Raw genomic sequence first — 13,088 nt, 5'->3', positions numbered from 1 at the left:
AAAAAAAAAAAAAAAAGTATTCATTTAAGTTTGACAAATGCCTACACCTGTGTAACCTGTGCAGACCTGTCATTACCATTGTCCCGGAAAGTTCCATTATATCCCTTCCTAACCAAGCACTATTCTGAAGTTTTCCTACCATATATTAAGTTTGCCTGTTCTAAAATTTGATGTAAATAGAACGGTTCAGTAATAGTTGATGTCAGGCATTTTTCACTCAGCATGTTTTTCAGATCCATCCATGTTCTTACATTTTGTATTTATCAGTAGTTCATTCTTATTGCTGATTAGAATTCAATTATATAAATATACCATCCTTTTTTAAAAAACACATTTCTCTTGCTTGTAAGATTTAATTATTTTTTTCTATTTGATTAACTAAATACAGTTTTTAGGAACATCTGAGTCTTCCTTGTGATTAATTATTTTATTTTAGGTTATATTATACATGCAGTATTGTTTTTAATTTCTTGGCTATTGGGGCAGCGCCTGTGGCTCAAAAGGGTAGGGCACTGGCCCCATATGCTGCAGGTGGCGGGTTTAAACCCAGTCTTGGCCAAAAAAAAAAAAAAAAATTTCTTGGTTATTAATGTGTATAGCTAGCAATACACATCAACCAAAATTTTAATGTTTTAACTAAAAATTTAATGTTTAAATTTTAACATTTTCATAATGTTCATGGAATCCCAGGTTCTTTAATGTGTCTTTAATAATTAAAAATAGATAAAACCCAGCTTATTTATAAGGGATTTAAGCCAAATGTCTTAGGAGGACTTTTCTTCTTTAATTACTTTGGTACTTACACTTTGAATTTTAAATTCCAAAGAAGAGAGTGTTGGGAGTTGAACCCACAATGGAAACAGAGTTACGAAACTGACACAAAAACCATCTGTTTTTTGTACTGTGAAATAAAAATAAGTATACACTGGATAGTTGCCAGTGCTAACCTTGCTTCATCATTTAGGCATTTTAGTTTGAAAAACAGGATTCCAAATGTTAGTAGTATAGGAATAAAATTAAACATAGAAAATGTATGTATGGTGTGATGTATACATACAGGTTTATTCTAAAATAATAGACTACCATAGTCTATAAATTGCCAGCAAACTTTTTCTTGAAGGACCAGATAATAAATATTTTTGACGTTGTAGGCCAAGTACAAAATTATATAATCATTTAAAATGTAACCATTTAAAGCCAGGTGTGGTGGCTCATGCCTGTAATCCCAGCTACTCAGGAGGCTGAAGTAGGAGGATCCCTTAAGCCCAAGAGTTTGAAACCAACTTGGACAATATGGCAAGATCTGATCTCAAAAGAGAAAACATTGAATGAATGGGCTGTATACCCAAAGCAACCCTCAAAAGCAGAAGAAGCAGAAAAACCAAAGAACAAAGCATACAAATCAGATTTATTGGAAAACTTAGAGGCAGAAGCGTGGTCTTGGGCAACAGCAACACACATCTCTGCACTGTTACTCCCCAGACTCAGGGCTCATGTGCCACAGGGAAGGAGTGTTATGTGAAGTTTGAGGAAGAGTTGAAGGCAGGCCTCCAGAACAGGCAGGAATGCTACACACGTCATGCCTGATAAGCAGAGTGACACAGTGGAAAGAGCTGGGCCCATCAGACTATAATTCATGTGCTAACATCAAGGTTGCTTTGATCTAGAGCAGAGTTTATGGTCAGTACATGTTCTTACGCTAGGGACAGTAAATAAAGTAGAAATCAGGAGGCATTCCTGGACTGGGGTTAATCAGAAGTCAGCATGGCAGATTAGCACCCAATATGGAGTCACTTTTGTCTCCATGGTAACCATTTAAAAATGTGAAATCTATTCTTCACTCCTGGGCTGTACAAAAAGGAGAGGTGGCCACATGATTAGCACTCCTGCCTTATGCTGTTGAAAATAGGAAATATCTGTAACATAATCTTAAAGTAACGTGTTAATTCTTACCAATTTTTACTAAACTTAATTTTTATTCCAAATTCTGATTTTTATATGTATACATATGTATATGTTTGTTTGTTTGTTTGTTGGGGGGTTTCTTTGAGACAGAGTCTCACTTTTTGCCCAGGCTAGAGTGTCATGGTGTCAGCCTAGCTAACTGTAACTTCAAACTCCTGGGCTCAAGTGATCCTCCTGCCTCATCCTCCCAAGTAGCTGGGACTACAGGTGACTGCCTAATGCCCAACTAATTTTTTCTATTTTTAGTAGAAATAGGGTCTTGCTCTTGCTCAGGCTGATCTTGAACTCCTGAGTGCTACAGAGTCTTCTGCCTCGGCCTCCCAGAGTGCTAGGATTACAGCTGTGGGCCAACATGCCCAGCCTGATTCTGTATTTTAAATAGAAATGTATTTCTTTATTTTGATTATACATGAGATCCTTGAAGTAACATTCTTGGGTCTTTTGGTAGGGAGCTCATTTTATGACAACTTTTAAAATCTAAAACTATCTCTCACTCTTTTTTTTTCTGTAACATTAAGACCAGGCCAATTGTCTTGGCAAATGCCCCACATTCTGGATTTGTCTTGTCTTTTCATAATTGTTGCTTAACTTGTTTTCCTCTCTCTGCATTTCTTATAAACTAGAAATTAAGTCTGAAGATTTAATTAGATTCATGTTAAACATTTTAGACAAGCTGTTTACCTTATGTGTAAGATGAAAATAGTATCTTGAATATCCAAAATTCTGGGCTCAAGTGCAGTGGTATGATCATAACTCCCTGTAACCTCAAACTCCTGGCCTCAAGCAATCCTCCTGTCTCAGCCACCTGAGTAATTGGGCCTACAGGTGTACATGTGGCTTTTTTTTTTTTTTTTTGGTAGAGATGAGAATCTCACTGTGTTGCCCAAGCTAGTCTTGACCTCTTGACCTCCTGGCCTCCCACAGTGCTAGGATTGCAGGATGAACCACAATGCCTGGCCTGAAATTCAAAATGTTTTGAGCACTGGCATGATGCTTAAATATTATCCTCAAAGGAAATGCTCATTGGAGCATTTTGGATTTCATATTTTGAATTAGAGACAATGCAAATATTTCAAACTCTGAAATAATCCAAAATACTTTTGGTCCCAACCATTTCAGATAGGGGATACTCAATCTGTAGTACCTATTCAGGTTTGGTTTTAGTGTTGACTGTAATAATCAATGCAAAGCACTTGGCATAGTGCTTGTTGCTTAGTAAGTGCTTAGTAAAGTGGTAGCTGCTGCTATTTTTCTATTATTGTTGTTTTTATAGGACTCTAAGATTATCTCAGTGCAATTAAATGTGTTCTTAGGAAGCTATGAGATAACTTTTTCTTTTGAATTATATCATATAGGTACATAGTCTACTATTAACAGTTTAAAAAACCCCAAAGTGTTAACTCAGTGGCAAAATGTGATCTGACCTCAATTCATTTGGCAACAAAATCTACTAAATTGACATGAGGCTGAAATATTAATATATTTGAGTATGGGGTATTGCCCCAGGTCCCTTAAAGGTTTGTAATGTTATAGAGTATGTGTTATATGACCTTTCTAAAATTGGAAATAATTGTAAACTCTGAAATTATTTGAATTGTAAACTCTGAAACCCCAAGAATTTCAGATAAGGAACTATGGTCTTTGATTTCAAAGTGTTTTTAAGGAATCTATCACTCTTAACTTCCTTACACTGATTTTTGTATGTAGTAATAGCAGTAATTAATACTAATAGTAGTAGTTACCAGTTGTTGAGTACCTACTATAAATCTATTTTTAAGCTAAAATAATCCCAAAAGGCAAATACTATTTTCCCATTTCATAAGAGGAGAAACTGAAATTTAGAAATATGAAGTAACTTGTCCTATGTCAGATAGTTTAGAAAAGAGTTGCAGTGTGAATACAAAACCATCTTTATCCAAAGCCATTCTGTTACACTATGACTGCTTCTCAGGTAAACTAATCGTACCTCCTCAAATTAGTAAATCTCGACTCTTTTGTTGATGCTTGCAGGTAGGATATTCAGCCCTTTAGTTAGGGATTGTAGAATAAAATCCTGGGATTTGTGATTACTGTGGTTCAATATGTACCAGAAAAGGCTTTGTGATGGATAGCAGAAAACATTTAATAAATAGTATGTTACTGAACTTAAACAAAGGATACTCACAAAATTTTTACTAAATTGTACATTTGGCCTTAACTTGCTAGTATGAACTCCTTTTTTAAAACATTTTTAATGATTCATTGAAATGGGATCTCTGTGGTCTAGGCTGGAGTTCAGTAGCATAGTCATAGCTCACTGCCGCCTTGAACTTCTGGTCTCAAGCAACCCTCTTATTTCAGCCTCCTGAGTAGCTGGGATTATGGAGATGAACCACTGTATCTGTCTGTCCTGAACTCACTAGTCCTTGAAAAAAATTCATGTGTTTCCTAAAATGAATTGGAAAGCTTAAGATTTTCATAACCTACAAGGAAAAACTGTAGCCCCATTCTTGAAATTGACCCCCCCAATAAGTACATCTTGTTAGTGTTTTTGGAGTTTTTCCTGAGGTTTTTGTGTTTCCCAAGAGATGACGCTAAGTAATAATGACATGATTCATTAAGAACAATTTCATAATCATTAAAATCTGGCAATTAAAATCACAAATCTAGTAATGAATAATCATGCAGGCAATAATCTATCAAAGCTATTCCCCTAAAATAGCAGTTGATGCTCATTAACTTTTAAGCTTTTGCTTCTCCCAGTAGGAATAAACTTTATTACTTTTCCAGAAAAATGACTGCTAATTATAATAAGAATTTTCTTAAGTCACATTTTGACATCAGTTTTGAGACTTTTTTTAATGTATTCATTATAGATTGAAATGTATTCATCGCCAATTCCTTCTGTAAGGCCTTCATATTATAAATCTCCCTAACACGGTAAATCTCTTAGCAAAAGGTCTGTCAGAAGTTATCTTTGACAAAGTAAGCCAAGGACAAAAGTGAGGCGCTGGATCGGCCACCTGCCTGATCTATCAGCATCTGATGTGTAATGAGTTAGCATTTTTTTTTCTCTTCCTTTTTTTGCAGTTTTTGGCCAGGGCTGGGTTTGAACCTGCCACCTAAAGCATATGGGGCCAGTGCCCTACTCCTTTGAGCCACAGGCGCCACCCCCAGCATTTTTTATTGTGTCTTACTGGCATTAATCCTGAAGAGATTATTAGTGTGATATATGTACATTTTGTATAGATGACGTACAAAATTATATTTGAAGCCATTGAAGCTTTTATGAGAAATATCGGTCAGTTTCAATTAAAATGTTGTATTATCAGGCGACGCCTTTGGCTCAAAGGGGTTGAGCACCAGCTCCATATACCGGAGGTGGCAGGTTCAAACCCAGCCCCTGGCCAAAAAAAAAATTTTTTTTTCTATTATCAAATGGAAGCATTGTTTAGTGTTTATATAATAAAAAAATGGAAAGTAGAATAAAATGATGGCATTTTCAACTTTGCTATCAATTAATTTCTCACAGTTGTCTATTAAATAAAAGTGAATCTCTAATAAAATGTGATCAATATATGCATTTTCAGCTTGTTTACTCTTAACAATGAATGCTTGATATATGATTTATCTTAAAATACTTTGCCATTTATTCCCAAAGGACTAACTCTTAGATGTAAACTGACTAATTTGGGAGAGACATTTATTTGAAGAATGTTGAGACATGTTGTACAGTGTTTTTAACAAATTTTTACTCCCAGTGGCAATGTACAACAATGCCCTTTCCCTCTGCTCTCACCAACATTTAGTAATTTTTAACATGTATCGGTAGTGTTTAACATAGCATTGATATCAGTATATAATTTATAAATACATGTTAGTGTGCATATACGTATATATAATTTGTATATGTGGATGTTAATTTTGAAACAAATTTAATACTCAAAATGGTATCTCATTTTCATTTGAATCTTTTATGTAAGGTAAAAAAACTTTAAATTATTATTTCAAATTTTGTGACTTAACCCAATCATTGAAGTGCCTGGTCATTATTAAAGTTACCTAAGTTTTATTTGAAAGTTTAGTATTTCTTGTTAGTTTATATTAATTTATGATATATCAGTATTCCTCACATACACCGTTAATGTATTTTTCTCCAGTTTAAGATAATTTAGATAAATAAAAATTGTCTACTTTAGTAATTTGAAATTAACCTTTTCTATCCCTCTTTAGGTTTTCTTTCTACCCTTAAGTAATACCATCCTCAGCTGTTTTAAAGATAATTCCGTCTTCGCTTGGGAATGCGATACGCTGTTTTGCAAATATCAGTTGCCACCTCCACCTGAAAGCTCTAGTATATTATACAAAGTTTTTGCAGTAACCAGGTAATGTGCATTGTAAGACATGGGGAATTTTAAAGTTTAATTTCCCGGGAAAAATTATAATTTTTCATTTATTTTTCATTCAGTATCTGCTCGTCATGTGAGGAAAAGTTTTCTTCAGATTTAGATAGGGCCTACAGACTATATTTTTACTTTATTGTATAAAGAAAACAGAAATAGAGAAATGAAAATTTCTCTAAGTACTCTCATCAGCTGCAATAATCGTCAGTGAATGTTTTGATCTCCTCCTGTTTTGAACTGTAACTACCTACTTCTGCGCTGCGTTGCTTGGAAACAAAGCCTAAGCATGCCATTTCATTCACAGATATTTCAGTGTGTATCTCTGAAAGTAGGGACCCTTACTGAAACAACCATAAGGTTGTTATCACATTTTTAACAAGTAGGATTTTAATATTGTCCCATATCTAGTCATTGTTCAAATTTCCTTGTAGTTTATTTGTTAAAGAGCTGGTTGTTTCTCCGGTAGCGTTTTCGATATTCTGGCTTTTGCTCTTTGTGTTCATGTGGCAGTGTTTAACATGGTCCTCTGTCCTCTGTGCATTCCCTCTCCACTGTATTTCCTGAAAACGGGAGGCTGATTCAAGGACAAGAAGCCACAACAGGTGGTTTGTGTACATTCCTCAGGAGCAGTATAGAGAACACTGATGATGGGTTTGTGTTTGGGGTTTTTTGGCTGGTTTTTGTTGTTGTCATTGGATTGTTTTGTTTTGCTTTGCTTTGTTTTGTTTTGTTTTTTGAGACAGAGTCTAGCTCAGCCTCCCAAATAGCTGGTGTACAACCCCATATGGGCCTATCTATTTTTGTAATTTTCTATTTTTTGTAGAGACAGGATCTTGCTGTTGCTCAGGTTGATCCGAACTCCCCATCTCCAATGATCCTCCCTCCCACCACAGCCTCCCAGAATGCTAGGATTACAGGTGTGAGCCCCTGGGCCTCTTGTGGTGTTAATTACCGTTGCTGACCAGTACCTAGAGCTAGTAGTGCCTTAGAAGTTAGCAGAATGGTGCTATTCTAACTATCATTCCTTCATTTATTAACTAGAAACCTACAGAAAGATATTTCCTCTCATTGACCCTTTGGTTACTTTCATGTATGTTTGTAAGGGAAAGGCAAGATAAATGCTTGATTTTACCCCTTTTTCTTAACCAGTTTTCAAAGTAATATATTGGTTTATTAGCATTTTTCGAAGGGGCCAGTGAATTTTTTTAATCTTTGTAGACTCAGGGATTTAGCATAGCTGACATGTTTTAATACATTGCACTTATTATTCTTAGTAATGCTCTAGTTCTTGCATTTTTGACCAGTGGGATCCTCTTCAGCATGGCTTTTGAATCCTCTTTTTTCTACAATTCCAGTTGTCTGTGATAGTCGTCATGCTTTCTTATATGACAGGACATCCCACCTTTATCTTGTATATTTCCTGCCCCAAGCCTGGAATCAGCCATTTCTCTAGACTCTGGGTTTTAGTGGGAGATGGTATTTTAGGACCCTACTATGGATGTTAGGGGAACTCATTGGGACTGGGCTTATCACTGTTTCTAGGCCTATTCAGAAGAAAGAGTTAGAAAATCTCTTCTTTTAACCTCTCCTTGTAAGTCATCAGAAAATCCCATCAATTCTACTTCACTATGTATTTAATTGGTTAATTTTTCTGTCCATTTCTGAGTATGGCCATAATCCAAGCTACCCTAGTTTCTCTCAGACTATTAGGATAGTTTCTTATTTGGTCTCCCTGCTCTCAATCTCATTTCCTAAAGTCAGTATCCACACAGATAGTCTTTATAAATCATGAAGTTAGGTCATGTCACTTTCCTGTTTATCCCTCTGAGCTGTCATCCCTCTCTGGGACACCCCCGGGCTCCTCTGAGGCCTCTGTCACCTGGTTTCCCTCTCTCTTCATCCTACTTCCTAACCCCTCACTCTGCTCCAGCACACTTGAGGTGGCTTCTCATTTTTCCTTAGACTAACCTTATTTATTTTTGCACACTCCTGTATTGCCCAGTATGGAATACTGACCAGCATAGAATTCTTCCTCCAAATTATTCCATGACTGGTCTGTTCACGTCATTTAGGTAGCAGATTTTCCTCCTTTCTCCGCCTTCATCATCTCATTTTCTCGTTCTCTATAGAACTTATCACCATTTGGGATCAAGTTCACTTATTTGTTTGTATACCTTCCTCTGGACTGAAAATATCCTAAGAGCTGGATTAGCTGACTGGTGCAGTCTCACCCGACTTGCTCACTACTGTGCCCCTGGCTTCTGCAATGGTATCTGGCTTATCATGGACACTTTACAAGTCCTTGTTGAATAAACGAGCAATAGCCTTACAAGTCAATAGTTTATTCTTTTTGTACCTTATAAACATTGACTAGCTTTCTTTTTGCAAGAAAAATGTCACAGTTCTGTTTTTTCGTGTTGCAATGCACTACCAATACTGTACGTAAAGTATAGACATTTGGATAGGAGTAAGTAACTTTGAGATTATACTGTAAGGTATGAATGTTATGCAGAAAACCTCCAAGTCATCAAATAAATGTTTGTTAAGCTGGGGCCTTAACACAATAGATAAAAAATATATAAACCATAAACTTGAGCCAACCATGTGACTATTTAAATTGGTAAAAATTAAATAGAATTTGAAAGTAATGTCCTCAGGGGCACTGGCCACATTTCAAGTGCGCAATAATCGCATGCGGCTAGTGGTAACCATACTGGACGCCATAGATATTTCTGTCATCACAGGTTCTGCTGAATAGCTGCTGTAAATAATTCAAGTAGTTTTACTTGCTCACCATATTGTTATGTAGAGATGGCCGAATCCTAGCTGCTGGAGGCAAATCAAATCATCTGCATTTGTGGTGCCTGGAAGCTACCCAGCTCTTGAGAATTATCCAGATGCCTACTAAAGTTCGAGCCATTCGCCAACTGGAATTTCTTCCTGACAGTTTTGATGCTGGTTCTAACCAGGTTAGTAACATATAGTGAGTTGTACTTTTTGAGAAAAATTATATCCATTTCTTACTTATTTGACTTAACACCCTATTAACATGAATTTGAAATTACAAATATTTTAGTGAAACAATTTAGAATTGAAAAAAATTTTGAAATCTTACATTCTTTGTATTCCTGACAGTTTACCCTTTTTATAAAGTTGATAACTTTAAGTTTTGGTTTATGGTTTCAGGGTGCTTTAGCATGTAATTTTTTATTTAATCCTTAATTCTTTGAGCAGGAAAGGTATTCTTCCCATTTTGCAGATTATAATACTAACACTTAGAAACACTGAGTAATTTTTAATTGTAAGTATTGAAAGTAGCAGTATAAATAAAGTTTTCTCATTTCATTTTACTTTTTATTTACCATAACTGGTTGCCTCACTGTGAAACGTGTTTTATTTGCAACTTTACTTAGTTTACAGAGTACTTCTTCCCCATTTCCTCCCACTTTTTTAAGAGTTAATAAGTCAAACCCTAACTTCCTTTTTTTTTTGTTTTTTAGATGTTTTATTTTTTAGAGACAGTGTCTCACTGTGTCATCCTGGCTAAAGTACAGTGGTACAAACATAACTCACTGCAGCCTTGAACCCCTAGGCCCAAGTGATCTTCCTGCCTCAGCCTCCAGAGTAGTTAGGGTTATAGGTGTGTGCCACCATACGTGGCTGATTTTTTTTTATTTTTTGTAAAGACAGGGGTCTTGCTATATTGCCCAGGTTGGTCTTGAACTTCTAACCTCAAGTAATTCTCCTGCTTCAGCCTCCCAAACTGCTGAGTTTATAGGCATGAGCTACCATGGCCTGTCCCAACTTTCTTGTTTATTTGTTTGTTTGTCTGAGACAAAGTGTCACTTTATCACCCTCATAGAGTGCTGTGGCATTATAGCTCACAGCAACCTCAAACTCTTGGGCTTCTGCAGTGCTCTTGCCTTAGCCTCCAAGTAGCTGAGATTATAGGCACCCACCCCAAAGCCCAGCTATTTTTTAGAGACAGGGTCTTGTTCTTCCTCCTGCTGGTCTTGAACTCCTGAGCTCAGGCAATCCACTCACCTCAGCCTCCCTGAGTACTATAGAATTAGAGGCGTGAGCCACCGCACCTGGTCTTATTTTAAATTGACTGTCACAAATCTTGCACTTTAACCAACTTGATATGTTTTCTGCATATATGTATACATACTTAATATGTGTGTAGCATTATATCGATTTTACTCAAGTTTTTAATAGCTAATACATTCACATGATTGAAAACATATAGAGTATACAATACCCAGTCTCTAACTCCTCTTTCCCATTTGTCTAGTTATTCAACTCTTCCCCCATAACCAATGTTGTTCTATATAGTATTATGTTTTTCCTACTACTTTATACAGCCATGTGCCTTTTATTTTTCCTTAATTTGCACATTGTCCTACGTATTAATATAGAATTTCTTCCTTTTTACAGTTGCGTTGTGTTTCACAGTTCTTTCCAACCAATCCTCTATTATGGGGCTCTTAACCTATTTGTAGTTGTTTTGTTATAAGTGTCATGCAGTGAGTAACTTTTTGCAAATGTCATTTCACATCCTACTTGTAGGATAAAATTCCAGAGTTGAAATAGTGGCATAAAGCTTGTGGACATCTGTAATTTAGGTAGATCTTGTCAGACTGCCCTCCACAGGGATTGCATCATCTGCAAATGAGGGGGTTATATCCTACAAGCCAACCAACAGAAGAACATGTTTTATCATCGCCTCCAAACTGCCTTTCAAGGCCTTTTGCATACAAGTGACAGCAGCATTTGAAGTAATCACACGGTGACACCACTTAGCAGCCGTTGGCCCTGGGCAGAGAACTGGTGCTTAGGCAAGGCAGCAGAGGGATTTATTTGCTTAACCTTTTTTATTATGTTCCAAATTTCTCAAATTATTTGAGTTTTAACTTTTCTTCCCTTAAAAGACTAGTTTCCCTCCTACCTTTGAACTACTCTTTGTCACTAACAAACTCTGTCTACTCCACAAATGTTAGTTAAAAAAAGTGAAAGCAGGCAGACAGTGGGATGCCTCATGGGGTGTCACAGGTTTGTGTGGGGGCAGCAGGGCTGAGGTTAGCGCTGATTAAACTGTGGGCATGGTAAAGGAAGACAATTAGTCTACCCTCCTTACTTCTGCCAGTGTGGAACGATCTGTCTTAGTCTGCACTGTGCTCCTATAACAGAATAAATACCACAGACTGTGTAATCTGTAAACAGCACAAGTTTATTTCTCACAGTTATGGAGTCTAGGAGTCCAACATCAGGGAGCTGGCATCTGCTGAGGACTTCCTTGCTGTGTCATAACATGGGAGAGGGCATCACATAGGCATGGAGCAGGTAGCACAGGGGTTCAGATAATCAAGAGGGGGCTGAATTTATCTTTTTGTATCAAACCTACTCTTGCAATAATGGCATCAATCCACTCACCGGGGCAGACCCTTCATGGCCTCACCACCTCTCGTTAGGTTCCACTCACCAACACGGTTGCATTGAGGATTAAGTTTCCAACATATGCTTTGGGGGGCACATATTCAAACCATAGCACTGTCTAATCTCTGTCCATCGTGTGCATCATTAGTGGATGTGGACTACTCTGGCAAAGAGAAGATTCTTAAGTCACATTTCCATTACTTTTTCATCTAGACCTAAACAGGGCAAATCAACATAGGAGCCATAATTCATGATTTTATTCATAAAATATATAATGGTTACTGACAATAAAACCTCCAGCTGCCATCCTCAAAAAAAAATGTAAAATATATATGTAAAAACATACATGCATACATACATACGTGTTTGTATATATGTGCGTATAGTTCAACTTTCAGTCATTTGATTTTCAGATGCTTTTAGGAACTGATTGTTTCTCTCTCTCTTAGGTTCTTGGAGTTTTAAGTCAAGACGGTATTATGAGATTTGTCAATATAGAGACTTGTAAAGTTCTCTTTGAAATTGGGAGCCTAGATGAAGGAATTAGCTCCTCAGCAATTAGCCCACATGGACGGTACATTGCATCTATTATGGAAAATGGAAGTCTAAATATATATTCAGTCCAGGCTTTAACACAAGAAATAAATAAGGTATCTGATATGTAATCAACATCCTCAAAGGAATTTGGCAGAAATTTGCTTTGATTTATTAGTCAACCAGAAAACATTCTTAGACATTTTATTTACAAGAAGAACATTAAAGAGTAATTATACATATTAAAGCATGTTCTTAAATTAATCAAATTTTAAAATCATATATTAACGGGTCTATTTTCTAAGGATATTCATTGAAATATGTATATTATTTATACATATTATTATTTGTCTATCCTTATAGCCACCTCCTCCTTTGGTGAAAGTGATTGAAGATCTTCCCAAGAATAAACTGAATTCTGTTGATCTTAAAATGAAGGTAACGTCAGGAAGAGTACAGCCAGCAAAATCCAGGGAAAGCAAAATAAAAACTAAAATATTAAAACAACGCCTGGCCAGTCATTTTGAAAGTAAAGAGGTAAGAATGTATGATAATTAAGCTTTTCTTTGTCATGATTCTTCTATAGACAAGTCTTGTAATTTCTAAGCCATCATTACTCTTCTCTCTCTTGGGAATTAAAGGAATATTATGTGAAGAGAAGAACAGTATGCCACTTAAAATTTTTTTTGAGACGGAGCCTCAAGCTATCCCCCTGGGTAGAGTGCCATGGCATCACGCTCACAGCAACCTCCAACTCCTGGGCTCAAGCGA

At 36.4% G+C, this 13,088-nt stretch overlaps 1 protein-coding gene across 1 annotated transcript in view; it reads left to right on the top strand.

Annotated features, from left to right (window-relative positions):
- Positions 1-13,088, top strand: part of TBC1D31 (TBC1 domain family member 31) — a 96,757-nt gene that overhangs the window by 42,670 nt on the left and 40,999 nt on the right. The window contains exons 5-8 of the mRNA XM_023518133.1: positions 6,178-6,329; positions 9,157-9,316; positions 12,233-12,433; positions 12,681-12,854. Coding sequence (XP_023373901.1) covers positions 6,178-6,329; positions 9,157-9,316; positions 12,233-12,433; positions 12,681-12,854 — 687 coding nt within the window. The remainder of the gene's footprint in view (positions 1-6,177; positions 6,330-9,156; positions 9,317-12,232; positions 12,434-12,680; positions 12,855-13,088) is intronic.

The sequence above is a fragment of the Otolemur garnettii genome, unplaced genomic scaffold (genome assembly GCF_000181295.1).
Source record: "Otolemur garnettii isolate 467f Iridium unplaced genomic scaffold, OtoGar3 scaffold00004, whole genome shotgun sequence".
Taxonomy (NCBI): domain Eukaryota; kingdom Metazoa; phylum Chordata; class Mammalia; order Primates; family Galagidae; genus Otolemur; species Otolemur garnettii.
This window is presented reverse-complemented; position numbering and strand designations above follow the sequence as displayed.